The sequence below is a fragment of the Eriocheir sinensis genome, chromosome 28 (genome assembly GCF_024679095.1).
Source record: "Eriocheir sinensis breed Jianghai 21 chromosome 28, ASM2467909v1, whole genome shotgun sequence".
Taxonomy (NCBI): domain Eukaryota; kingdom Metazoa; phylum Arthropoda; class Malacostraca; order Decapoda; family Varunidae; genus Eriocheir; species Eriocheir sinensis.
Genome location: NC_066536.1, coordinates 6,881,457 through 6,895,926, shown reverse-complemented (window position 1 = coordinate 6,895,926; position 14,470 = coordinate 6,881,457). Strand labels below are relative to the sequence as shown.

At 43.5% G+C, this 14,470-nt stretch overlaps 1 protein-coding gene across 1 annotated transcript; it reads right to left on the bottom strand.

Annotated features, from left to right (window-relative positions):
- Window positions 1-2,747: 2,747 nt before the first annotated feature.
- On the bottom strand, window positions 2,748-13,765 carry LOC127004434 (protein PAT1 homolog 1-like). The gene is made up of 10 exons (XM_050872127.1): window positions 13,634-13,765; window positions 10,583-10,750; window positions 9,506-9,847; window positions 8,542-8,662; window positions 7,645-8,323; window positions 7,258-7,471; window positions 6,341-6,616; window positions 5,890-6,066; window positions 4,659-4,925; window positions 2,748-4,327 (listed from the first exon to the last, which is right to left on the bottom strand). Exons 1-10 carry the CDS (start codon window positions 13,673-13,675, stop codon window positions 3,965-3,967), a joined length of 2,649 nt encoding a protein of 882 aa, XP_050728084.1. The 5' UTR covers window positions 13,676-13,765; the 3' UTR covers window positions 2,748-3,964.
- Between the last annotated feature and the right edge of the window lie 705 nt (window positions 13,766-14,470).

The window sequence follows — 14,470 nt, the reverse complement described above, 5'->3', positions numbered from 1 at the left end:
CCTAAAACACTCCACAGAAGAGGAATATATGACGACCACAGACTTACATACTAGACTGCTCGCCAAGGCCCACCAAGTGACGCCGGCCTGGCCCCTGGGGCCGTGGGTGTGCCCAGTTCATCCAAAACCGACGATTTCACACACTTCACTCTCACCCTGTTTAACCTGACCGCAACATTCATTTTTAAGAAAAACAGACCACCATCATCTTTCTGAGAAAATTCTGCATCACGCTAGCATAAAATTGTAACAATAATGAAAAAATACACATACAAATCAGAAGTAGATGAAATAGGGAGTACACATTTTCTTGCACATCCCTTCAAGTCCATAATATTAGTACTCAGCTGGTTTTCGTCGCATCACTTTTATAAGCCCAGATCATAAATTTGCATGCTTTTCTGCTTCTGATGGTGTAGGGTACGTCCCGAGGTAAAAATATACATAGGGTCAAAATCGCCTCCGAACATTAGTCGCGGAGTGTCGATCCGTGCATCATATTGCTGTCTCTCTCTCTCTCTCTCTCTCTCTCTCTCTCTCTCTCTCTCTCTCCTACTTCCTTCTTTCCTCTTTCTCTCCTTCTCTTTCTTCTCCCTCTGAGAAACCTATGTACGTACATATATATGGCTACGCAAACATTCCGTTAACTCTGTTTACATGGGGAAAATACCATTACAACTGTAGCACATTTCTGGCCATTACAAGTTAACAGGAGTTTATTACTGGTAAGCTGGAATCCCTCCCTACAGCGGTCCTCGTCCGAAAGCAGCGAGTCCGAGTAAATAAATGCCGAGGCGAATGAACGCTGTCACGGCGCGACTTGTGTTCGGAAGCGATTTTGACCCAACGCATATATTTTCACCTCGGGACGTACTCTACACCAGCAGAAGCAAAAAAGCATGCAGATTTTGGTGTGATGCGACAAAAAACAGCTAAGTACTAAGGAGTTGAAGGGAAATAAGTGCAAGAAAATGTGGACTCCCTGCTTCATTTATCTCTGATTTTCGTGTGTGTATTTTACATTAGTTACAATTTTATGCTAGTGCGATGCAGAACTTTCTCAGGAAGATGATGGTGGTCTCAGTTTTTCTTAAAAATGAGTGTTGCAGTCAGGAAACAGGGTGGGAGTGAGGTGTGTGAAATCGTCGGTTTTGGATGAACTGGGCACACCCACGACCCCAGGCCGGCTTTACTCAGCAGAATACAGGGAGATAGGGGACGAGCAGTCTAGTATGTAAGTGTGATGACGACCAAAAGTGTAATAAAGCTTAAACTAGCCCTAAAACACTCCAGAAGAAGAAAAGTGCAATAATGTCCTTAGAGAGGGTCTGTGGAAGGAGAAAAGTGTGAAAGTGAGAGAATACGTCTGCTTTGAAGGGACGGTGAAGAATCTTTTTTTTTAATCCGTGTATTCGTCCAGCTGCAACAATTTTGGCTTGCGCAGGCTAGGACTGGACAGGTCAAACGTCATACAGAAATTAAGCTCCAGACCTAAATTCTCGACAAGAAAATCTAAATACCTAGATACACTACTAAGTTGTTAGCTAGTGCTTTTTTTATTTTTTATAAAGCACAATGTAACTTTTACTATGCACCCACATTAACCAGTCACAAGGCTCTAGGCTGGCTACCTGTTGCCAAAAGAGTACCTAACAAAACAAAAGCTCAAGCAGGTTCACTAAATTGTAAATGGTATCTCTTCATTATACTTGTCCAACCACTTTACTAAAATAAGCCAAAGTCACAATAAAGGCACCAGCAGATCTAGCCAGGAATCTCCCCAGATTCCAAGGTTCAACACCACACTAGGAGCGTCCAGTTTTAAATACACTGCAGGGGCTGTCGAATGGAAGAAGCTGCCCACTTCTGTACAAAATACTACTGCTAAGGATAGTTTTAAGAAATCAACAAAGTCATAGCTCATGTATACTGTCTTTCAAGAAAGTAATCAAATTAATGTATAATTCTAGAATGCAAGTTTTGCACATGCATATTATTTTCACAAACAATTATTCTATGTATTTATTTTGTAAGTAATTATTCTTACACATTGTAATATCACCTTTAGGATTCATTTTACCCCTTAGATTGTATTAGCAGGACAATGGAAATAAGTCTACAGACATTCTTGTCATCCTGGGGAGTGTACCTACACATAGGATGTGAAATACAATCATGTATAAATTCCAAATACACAATCAATCAATTGATTGAACAAATGTAGCATACAATCAACCTTGCATACAATTAATTTGAGCACCGTTAATACAAGTATCAAACTCTGGTATCGGCTCCGGAACCAGAACTGGTAATGAAAAAAATACCAAATCATCCAGGTGTCCTCAGTGCTCAGTGCTGAGAGGATATCTCAATGAAATGCACGTTAAGGTATCCTCTCAGTGCCAGCCTGGCAATGTGAGGATATCTCGATGAAATTATATTTTTTCCTTCCCCCACTTTTTTTTCTCTTTTCTCTCTCTCTCTCTCCATATGAGCCAGACTGCCAATGGTACAGCAACAAGAGTGTCTCAAGAAGCATTGCAGAACAAAGGTGCAAGTGGACACGGCTGGTAGTGACAATCAGGTTGACCCAGAGATTGGTCCCATCATCAAGTTATTGGAGAAAAGTACATGCATATTCAACATCATTCTGATATTACTGTACTATAAAGCATTCCTGGAAGTTCTATTCAGTTTTCCTTAGCTTCTCTTAACTAGGCTTCCAAAAATGTATTAAAAATAAGTCCTTTATGTTTCATCTGATGTTTTATTTTAAAAAATGTGAAATAATGATGTGGGTATGAGGGCCGGGGAGGTCTGTGTTGGAAGGCCGTGAACAAATATGGCCTGGGCTTAACCAATACCGCCCCACAGACTAACAACGGCTCTGTACAAATAACCTGTAGTACTCCCACGGACCTCACGCAAACAAGGACTCTTGAGAAATATATATAAAAATGTACACCAGATGTTTGTTAAGTTACTGAACAAAATTGTGGGGGGAGCAGACAGGCAGGGAGGAGGAGGGGAATGCGGACAAGTGTGCCGCTACTTTGGTCTTGCTGCACAACTGTGGCACTGAGAGAAATTAATGAACTGTTGATATTACTTTACATAATGCTAACTGAAGAGCTGAGTGCCAAGACAGGTAGCATTGTATGTGGCTGCCATGGACTCTGCTACACAGGAAGAGCAAGAGTCAAACAAACTAAAAAAAGCTAGGACAAATATTACATTGTGTACTGATGCTTGACAGTACCTTCTGGCTGGACAGTGAGTGATGAAAAAAATAAAACACAACTATCTTGGCATCTTAACTAAATGAGTTTAGTTAATATTATTGTTATTACTTGCAGTGGTGAGCATGCTGCAACCCTTCTTGGCACTGTGGCAATGCACCTTCCTATCACAGTCTGACTCAATCACTGCAATATAAAATGTCCTCCCCACACCCACTTTGAGAGATGCTTCCTCCTTCCTTGGCACCCTTAGCACTTCTACTCCCATCCCTGCATCCACTGTCCCATCTGGCTATTTATCACTACTTTTTATTATTTTGCTTTGAAATATTTTTTCTTGTTGCTGTGCAGGGTTGCAGCATTGGTCACCCAACAGTGAGTAAAGAGGCAATGCTTGACTGAGCCTGAATTTGTCTATCACATTGTGCACAAGTTTAAGGTGGCTGTCTCACCCTTCCCAGGCTTGGTAACAACGCCCATTAGACTCACCACCTTCTCAACAACAGATGTGAATTCACAACATAAGGTAATCTGAGTACTTAACATTCTGAAATGTTAAAAATGACAAAAAACAAATAGCACTGAAATAATCCAAGACAAAGACGAAAGGGAGAAATACGGGACTGACTTTGGCTGACTGGCTATACCAATCATCCTTGTTAAGTTAATTTAAAAGCCTGCAGAAAATGGCCTCTCGCTCTCCACCCTACATACGGAATAGTTAATTAACACTTTGTTGGACTCTGACTGCGTGGAGGTTTGGAGTGTGCGGCCTCAAGCTGGGACATTTTTTCCTGTGCAGCCTTGAGGAGGCTGGACTCCACACTGTCACAGCGGGCCAGGTGCTGCCCAGGTCGGCAAGGTGAGGCAGCCAGGGCCACAGAAGGGAGAGCTCCTGCCATCTCATTTTTACTGGCATCTACAGCTGTGGACTTTGGAATGGCCCCCTCACTGGAGGACGTAGTGTTGGAGGTGGCCAAAGCTGTGATGAGTGCAGAAAGAAACTCTTGCCACACCGATGATTCGACCAGCACGGCGTGAACCTGTTCCCCTCGCACCAGCAGGGCCAGCACCAGACTCACACCATACTGGAGGGACACAATAACATTAACTCAGGACAGTGTACATGTTTCATGCCCACACACTTCAAACAGACAGCCAATAATATCCAGAAAACAGAGGGAAGGGGTTAGTTAATCTACTTTGTTCAGGAAATTGATCAAATTGGTGCCTATTTTAATAATGAAATATATCCCATAATGTCAGTGTTCTGATTCAATGACATTACAATAAAGTAAAATGAAAGACATACACAGAGTAGGAAGCAATCAAGGAAAGTGGAGAAAGCTGAAATGGAGTAGAAAAAAATATATATATACATGCCCCCCCACACGCATGGACAAGAACACCATTTCTAACCTTGTTGTACAGTGCTGCTGACAGGTTGTTCCTCTGAGGTGAGGCCACAGAAGAGGAAGAGCTGTTATTAATAAAAGCAGCAGCCAGTTCCAGGAGGCGGGGCGGAGCAGCCGAGGCCACGAGGCGGTCAGTGGCCGGCCAAAGGAGTGCCAGTTGCTGGTCGTGGGCATCCTTGCGGGCCAGAAGTGTCATGTTCTGCAGTACTGTCACCACTAGCCGCTCCTGGTCACCTTCCCCCATCCAACCCAGCAGGCGACAGATTAGGCTCTGAAGAGCAATCAACATAGGGTTAAGTCTGAATGGCACCATTTTAAGATACTTGCACATGCCACTAACAGGCTGGAGCGGACCAACAGACCCCATGTAGAAAACTTATCAGTGCTATGTACAAAAAGTGGGAAAAAAAGAAGTCCACTTCAAAAATAGTTAATTTAGTGTGAATAACTTTTTAGTAAATGTTATCACAACTAAACACTATTTCAATGGAAGAGCTATACAATCAATGTCATCAATACTTCATCCTTATTATTGTCTGCCTCCTACTGCTTTTCACATAATAATATTAAAATTCTTTCAAGGAGGAACTGAAGGAAATCATACAAAAAAGTATATGGGTCTCTGCATTTTTGCAAGTCAATCTTATAACTACTTTTTTTTACTATTTTATTACTCAGTACAAGTGATAACTGGAATTCACTTATGGCAGAGGTCTGGATCATGGCAGTGACCATTTCTCAGAGCGGTCTTTTCTCTGACTTGAATGTTTTCCCGTTCTTTCTCGAGCAACATTTTAAACCTGAGATTGAGTGAAGCCAGTTGGATACTCCATCCTGGTTATGATAACCATTACCATCACTATTCCTTTAACATTACTACACCCACTATAACATCACCATTACCTCCAACAGCACCTTGAAGAGGCTGGTTTCCCTCGCTACCAGCACCACCACCCTCTGCACTCCACCCCCACCGCCATCCACCAAGCCCCATCACCCTAACCTTCCCACAAATACGCCAAGCCCTCCTTACCCCATCACCCTTTTTAGTAATTGTATCAGGTAACAATTTACTTTTAAAATGTATCCATAATTTGTATATTTTCCGCCTAACAGATGCCAAAACAAAATAAACCGTTTATTATTATTATTATTAACATCTTCCTTTCCACCACACCACCACAAACCACATTCTTGGCTCAATCACACTCTATCACCAAAACCGTCTCACCCACCTTGCCCTTGCGGATGCATAAGACTTGCAGGAGGCGTTCAGGGTTGGCTGTGATGTTTGCCCAGAGCCGAGCTGCCAGCGTCCGGGACTTTGAGCGAAACATGTCACGTGTTGGGCAGTCAGGCAGGTGGCGGATGCGTCGCTCAAGGTCGTCAAGCTCCATCATAGTATTGAACAGCTGTGGGGGGAGGGACAAGAAGGGAGTGAATAAGGAAAGAATGCAGGAGATAATTTTCAGTACCTTCAAGGTCATAAGTTTCCACTTTGGTTATAAGCAACGAAATGGTCAAAAGTTTCCAATGCGGTTTTAAGACACATTGTAAGGAAAGTGACAAAAGGAACAAGGAAAATAGAAAATTCTTCCTACTATCTTATTACCACCTTTTCTCCTTGTAATGACAGCTTCAAAGTGATCCACAGTCCTCCTAATTTACAGTGTGGTCCCTCCTCACCTTTTCAACATAAAGTAGTAGGTGCCTGTGTCGTCTCATCTCACGCTGGAGGGGTGTGGTGGGGTGCGAAGGGTCCAAATGCACCACCTGCAGGTCAATTATTTTTCGTGGGGCATTAACGCTCACCACCTGCAGTTTCCCCAGGGAGTTTTCAAGGCGGGGTGGCTCATACTCCCGCCCTGAACCCTCCTTCCCTCTGTCTGGCAGGAGTAGCTGAAGGCCATCGATTTCAATTACCTCTTCTTCCCTTTTTCGCTGCTGCTTCACACTGTGCATCTGTGGGATTAGTGTGTGTGTTTAGTGATGACACAACCTCCCAGATATCTATCCCCTATACTTCAATAACACACAGCTTCCCTTCTATACTAAACATTCTTGTTCTATCCTTAACTCAAAATCTCAACCAGAAACATTATATCTCATCTTGTGCTAAATAAGTTCCCTCAAGGTTAGGCATTCTGTACCACTTCCCAGTTGCTAACAATATAAAAGGCCTTGCCTACTTTTGTATGGAGTATGCATCTCATGTGTGAGGGGGAATTCACTCACACAGCTCTTTTGGACAGAGTAGTCAAAGGCTTTTCATCTCATCAGCTCCACTCCTCTTATTGAGTGTCTTAAAGTGCTAAAATTCTGCTGCAGTGTTGTTTTCCTTTCTACCTTTGATACTTCATGCTAACTGCTCCTCTGAACTTGCAAACTGCATGCCTTTGCCACTTCTGTGGCCTCACTGCATTGAGTAAAATACTACACCAAAAGTGACTGATCCCATGAATTCAGAGATTTTCAGAGATAAAATGAAATCGTGTAAAATATGTTACCTTTCTTTATTAGTGAAATTATAAACCTTATGAAAAATGCATACCTACACATGCACACACAGATGAAACAATGTACCCACCCACACAAACACTCACCACATAATAATAGTCATCTTGGTAGGGGTTGTCAGAGTGCAGCTGCATGGCCTGTATATACTTGAGCCAACCCTTCTCTCTGGGCGTCATGAGGCAGCTGTACTCGTCCAGCTCTCGGCAGCGGTGCCACTCCTCCCACTCTGCCTCACTATCACGGCGCGTTCTGCTGGGGTGCTGAGGCCCGTGGTCGTCCCAACCCTTCCGCTCGTACTGCCTGGGAAACAGAGGAACATTGTACTGCAGCCCAACCTTTATTGCAAGAAAAATATTAAAAAGAACTGGGAAGATAATATATTCTCACTACCAAGCACTTTCGTATTGAACTCACAGCCTACCCAACGCCTTAACAGAACCATAAAGTACCTGTCAAACAAGGTAATGTCTTACCCTCCCCTCTGGTCATAAGGTCGCCGGTCATAGCCCCACCGATCGTAGCCGCCACGGCCTTGAGGTTCTGAGCCATTGTGGTTGAAGTAGTTGCCATCTTGTCCCCTTTGGTTGTGGTGGTACCCATACCCTTGGGACTGGTGGTGTGAGTGGTGGTGCGAGTGGTGGTGTGGAGGGTGGTGTGGCTGCTGGTGGTGGTGGTGTTGCTGGTGATGGTGTTGGTTGTTATAGTTGTTGTTATTGTTGCTATTGTTATTGTAGCCATGGTGGTGTTGTTGCTGTAGGTGGTGGTGGTGAGGAGGTTGGTGTTGGTGGTGAGGATGGTGAGGTGGGGGTGGAGGGTTGTTGTGGTGGTGTTGCTGCTGTTGCTGATTACTGTGGTGTTGACCGTGTTGCTGCTGCTGGGAGGGATGAGAGGGACCATGGGTGGGGCCAAAGCTGCTGTTGGAGTTGCCTTCATGGTTGTGGTGGGGGTGGGAAGGGTGGCGTTGGAGGGGGGGGCCATGGGGGGGCTGCATGGGGTGGGGCTGATTGAAGATGCTCTTGTTGCCGCTGCCGCCACCAGGGAAGGCATTCATGAAGCGGGCCTGCTGCTGCTGGGATGGCGGTGGCTGCTGTTGTCTTGGTGGAAATGGTTGCTGCTGCTGTTGTTGCTGCTGCATTTGCCATGGGTACATTCCTGCAGAAGAGTTGTATTACTTGGAATAAACTAGAAAGACTTCACATGAGAATACTTATCAAATAAAGAATGCAATAAAGATTGTCCACAATTAAAGGAAACAAACCAAAGCTACACCCGAGAAATACATGCACACAATAAACTTGGATATGACGGGTTACTGTATAAAAAAAATTGATGCACATCAGGAAAAGAAGGAATGAGTGGAGGGTGGGTACCTTGGGTGAGGCCGGGTGGGCGCTGGAAGGGTGGTCGAGGACCTTGGTTGGCAGCAGCCTTGGCCAGGGAATGTCGAGCTAATTCTTTCTCAAGGTCCTCAGCTCTAAGGGGCGGCTGATACTGCAGGGGGAAGAGGGTTTGTGAGCACCAACTGCAGTGTATATCTGAATGGTGTAGCTTACAAGTGTAACAGGAGAAACTAATCTAAATAGGAAATAAGGAACAGTATTATCCTGCCAACTCTGTCATATGCATCAGAGAGGTGGACATGGAATGCAGCACAGCAATCGAGAATACATGCAGTGGAAATGAGTTATATAAGAGATGCATGTGGTGTGTCAGGATGGGATGGAGAAAGTAATGAAAGCATGTATGAGCAGTTTGGTATGGGTGACAGCTAAAGGAGTGGAGTGTGGAGTGGTGGAGTGGGTGAAGCGTGATGCATTGAGATGGTTTGGACATGTGATGAGAATGGGGGAGAATGAATTTGTGAAGAGTGTATGAGGGAAGGATTAAGGGAGGGGGTGTCAGGGGAGGACCACCTGTAAAGTGGATCAATAGGGTGAGTGAGTTGGAAGTAGCAGGATTGAGTGTGCTGCAAGAAGTGACAGAACAGGGAGAGATGGAGACGCTTCTGCCGCGGCCATCCCCTAGAGGGAAGCTCCCACGAGGGAGCAGGGCATCCGAGATGTAGATAGATAGATAGAATTTATAATATAATTCAAATAAACTAGCTTTGCAGTGCAACAAATAGCTCCCAGCCAGGAACATGGGAGCACTATGAAGTGAAAGGCTTGAGTCTAAAAGTGTTCAGCTGACCTCTGACTGACAGGCTTCCTCCAGCCACATCCCTTCCTGAGAATATCTTGTAATATTGCTGTGCCCACCCTTGATGTTGTCTGTGTGTATGTCTCCATATAGTTGTAAATGATGCCTGTCCTTAACACATGCCATGCAGCTCACCTGCAAGGGGAGAGAGGGCTGGCCTCTGGCTGACTGCAGCTTCATCTCCTGCTCTAGCTCAGCAACAGTCTTTATGGAGGGCAGGCCACGGGGGGCTGAGGTGCCCAAGCTGGTCACTGGGGAAGGTGACCCCATGGGCTGCAGCTTGTCCACCCCAGGGGAGGGAGTCCAGATACTGTTGGACGGAGATCCTGGCAGGTCTGAACCCCCAAGGAGAGAGGAGCCTATGTGAGGGGCCCCCTGATAGCCCCTGATAGAGATAGGGGCACTACTGGGGCCACCATAGCCCCCCATTCCTCCCAGGCTCAGCTGATGAAGTTCGCCTAGCAGAGCTCTTTCCTTCTGTAGAGATAAAACACTTATTAGTACATCTCATGGTGGAAAAGAAGGATACAAGGGATAAGAGGAGAGAAGAAGAAACAAAGAAGAAAAGCAGAGAGCAATGAAATTCAGTAAATCCAACTTCTCTGTAGTTGTGGTTTATATTTTGTGATCTATCTCCAGTAACTATTCTCCACTCATTATTTTCAATACTGTCCTTGAAATATGAAAATCAGTAAAAGGCAATCACATAGTTTTAATATAAAGGAGTTTCAGTAGGAAAAGAGTGGACAGGATGACTGAACGTACGACTGTGATTCTTATGACAGCAAAATCATGCAGTGATAACTGAAAGAAATACTTGAACATAAGACAAATTCTAAGAACCATGTTTAGTGATCCACCAAGTGGCTTCTTTCAGTAACCACCATGCTACTGAAAATTCCAGAGAGAAATCAATGACTTTCAATAATGAGCTTTTTCAACAAAACTAATAAAACACACAAGAATCAAGAATAACAAATTAGCATAAAGGAACCCCTAAAAGGAAGGATAAACAGCTGAGTGAGCTGCATGCCAACTGCTCGGGCCGGGTTTTGAACCTGGGCCCATGCATCCGTTACTAGGCAAGTTAACCGCTGTACCTCGGAGGTGTGTGAGATGAAATGACAGTTCATATGGAAGATGAGATGGACTCTTGGAAGCAAGAAAAACAAATAGGAGCCGGTTCATAAAGGAACTCCAAACGAGCCTTACCTGCAGCTTGTTGTTCTGCCGATTAGCCTCAGTGAGGGAGGCCATTTGCTCGTGGCCCTCCTCCCAGTCATCACCATCCATTGCCACCGCCGCCGAGCCAAATGTCTCATCGTTGAGGGCGTCATACTCCTCGTCCTCATGCCCTCCCTCCACCGCCCCATCTTCAGGCTGTGGGAAGGGGCATTAATGTCACAATTATAAGGGTATTTCTTACTAAGTCACATATACATAAGGCTACCATTATGGGTCACATCACATCACAAAAAATTCTGTTCAGTCATCAAGAATAAATACTTATAAAGTACCGCTTAAAGCAACAAGATTGCTTTCCTTCTTTACCAAATTTAGGTTATATCTACAATCCACAGGCCTAACCTCCATTTGATATATTTGATCAAAGAATTCTATAAATCTTTTTTTTTTTCTATTGGAACAAAGTGTTTTGCCTAGAAATTCTGAAGATTCATCAGAGAACAGATGACTATGGTGCTCACCTCCGAAGTGGGTCATTGGGAAAAAAGATTAATTTTTTCGAACAGATCAATTTCCCATCTGCTTCAAGTAGCGGTAGTGCCCTTTACCCCCCATGACATTATGCTCAGTCAGTGTTGTTGGGTGTGCACCAATCAATCTTCAGTCATACTTTCAATGAATGTGAACTCATTAGTGCTTGAGGAAACGAAGAGGAAATGAGCGCCCCACCTCACACTTTTCTCTTCATTCCAATTTTATTGTTTTCCCATTAAATGATTTTATTTTATTTTTCAAATAATAATAATTGCAAATAATTGCTCTTTAGCTTTTTAGTCTTTTTCATAACGATTTTTTTTATTATTTTTGAGAGGCTATGAACATAACCTCAATAAACCCATGCGATGATAGTTAATATACAATCGATCACTTTACAATGATAGTTAATATACAATCTATCACTTTACAATCATTTTTTAGAAGCATAACCCAATCACATTGCAAGGGATCCCTGTACTGTTTAACTTTGGAGACTAGTAGGATGGATAGCGCAGTAATAAGATAAAGAAAGCTGTGTGCAGTCATGCCAAAGGAAGGGCAGAGGCATGTAGTTAGCAAGTTAAGAAGAGCAGTTAGCATGAATTAGTAACCCAAACCCACCAAATTATTAGTAACAAAGTCAAATCAAATTTGTTGTAAACCACCAATTAGTAACTTAAGTTTCACTGAATTACTAGCATAGCTTCACTGGTTACAGCAACTTGTATGATGCTAGTTGTTTCCACTTCATCCTGTATATATCTTATCTAATTTAATATGGGTTTTATCCTGTGAATATACTTTCACAATAATATCTATTATTTGTGGGTGTATAGAGGTTTTGCAGCTGACGTCATAAGTGGGGGTGCGGGGGTAGCGCGGGCCTGCATGGCCATCTTGGTGGTCACTTATCAAAGCAAACCTTGGTGGGGGCTGCTCAAGTGCTCTATGTGTTCAGTAACATTTTTTTCCTTGACGCATTTATGTGATCTCACCTAAACAGTAACCTAACCACAATCAGTTAGCATTCATCAAAAATCCCTCCAAGTTTTCAATTGGCAGAGGTCACTTTCCAGTTTTTGACAGTAGAAATCAAATAAGCACACATCAGAACCCTTTGGTTGTATGTTAGTTTAAGGTAAATTAGAAGTTAAAAGCAGATAAACTGAAAATAATATGTACTCTGTATATTTGCAAATCAACTCTAGCCACACGCCACTTCTGTTCCTACTTCCTGCCTGCGACTATTCTCGGTGTAGGTTACTATTAATTTTGGTGACGACAGGTTACTATTTTAGCAATGACAGGTTACTAGTTTGGCAGTGATAAGTTATTATTTTGACAATGTAGGTTACTTGTTTGGTGGTGACAGGTTGCTAGTTTGGCAGTGATAGGTTATTATTTTGACAATGTAGGTTACTTGTATGGTGGAGACAAGTTGCTAGTTTGGCATTGATAGGTTAGTATCTCTTGAGTTTGTGAGGTTATTTAGTATATGAGAATGCAGAGTGGCAATGCGCAGCTTCAGTTGCAACCTTGCTCAAAACTCTTGGCTTGGGTGTAATTCTGAACATCTACCTTCCTTTCTGCATATAGTTCAAAATATTGCCTGACCAAGACATTCTGCTGAGTGCTGCTGATATGATTTCTACTCTCAATATTGCCGTAAATCACCTCCTTCTGTATAAACTGTGAGGGACCAGGCAATATTTACCCATATCAAATGGTAGCCCAGCCCCTCTATGTATGACAACCTGACTCCCCTCCAGTGCAACCTAACCCATTTCAAAGAGAGAGAGAGAGAGAGAGAGAGAGAGAGAGAGAGAGAGAGAGAGAGAGAGAGAGAGAGAGAGATCCACCATACAACCCACAAGCATATAAAACACAGCTTGACCTGACCTTACACCTCCCACATCACCCCCAGCCCGTTTTGACCTAGGCTTGAGCAGATCCATTGAGCCCCTCCCTAAATATCCCTCAAGACAATCGGGTCGAGAACAGGTATAATACGAGGTCACTTTTGCTTGAGACCGGACCCCAAGACGGACTGATTCACCTTTCACTTTCAATTACGCCCACACAAGGATAATTTCTACCACTTTGACCTTAGTGACCTGACCCTGGTGCTATAAATAACTGGTTAATGTCTAATAAAAGGGAATTAAGTCGCGTATGGGCGTGCTAGACGCAAAGAAAGCAATGCATGCAGGGAATTTTTCGGGCCACCAGTAACTTTCCTCGGAGTATTTCTGGGGATTTTAGCGTTATTTCGAGGCTTTGTGGCTTTTAACCTGTACCGTATTAAAGAGAAAGGGTTAGTTTGTCTCATGGAAGCAAAATAAATAAAGCTGGATCGCGTGTGGGCGTGCTAGAGGCAAAGAAAGCAATGTATGAAGGGGATTTTACGGGCCACCAGTAACTTTCCTCGGCGTATTTGTGGGCATTCCAGCGTTATTTCACGGGTTAGCGGCTTGTAATCTGTACCGAATTAAAGAGAAAGGGTTAGTTTGTCTCATGGAAGGCCGGTCTGGCGCCACGTACCGGTAATGAGGCGTCAAATTCGAAGAAGTTGTCGGAGTCCATCAGAGAGAGTCCACTGGCGGGTCATGGTTTCCTCCAGCAATGGCGGCGGCGACCCTCCTTTCCTTCCTCTCGGTCCCTCTACCTCTTTACAGTTACAAAAGCATGGGTTAAACAAAGAAAAAAAGCAATGGGTTAAGAAAAGAAGACAATTACAGGGGTTAAAAAGAGATGTTAAGGCGATGGCAGCCCTACCTACTTCTTCGGATCCTTCCTTTCCCTCCTCTCGGTCCCTCTACCTCTTTACAATTACGAAAGCATGGGTTAAACAAAGAAAAAAAGCAATGGGTTAAGAAAAGAAGACAATTACAGGGGTTAAAAAGAGATGTTAAGGCGATGGCAGCCCTATACCTACTTCTCCGGATCCTTCCTTTCCTTCCTTTCAGTCCCTCTGCCTCTTTACAATGACAAAAGCATGGGTTAAACAAAGAAAAAAAGCAATGGGTTAAGAAAAGAAGACAATTACAGGGGTTAAAAAGAGATGTTAAGGCGATGGCAGCCCTATACCTACTTCTTCGGATCCTTCCTTTCCTTCCTCTCGGTCCCTCTGCCTCTTTACAGTTACAAAAGCATGGGTTAAACAAAGAAAAAAAGCAATGGGTTAAGAAAAGAAGACAATTACAGGGGTTAAAAAGAGATGTTAAGGCGATGGCAGCCCTATACGTAAGCTTAATTCTTTTGTCTTCCTTTCCTTCCATGCACTCGGTCCCTTTACCTAGCTCTTTATAATGGGATAATAAATAACAAAAGTATGGGTTAAATAAAGAAAAGAGCGATGGGTCAAAGATAAAGGCAAAA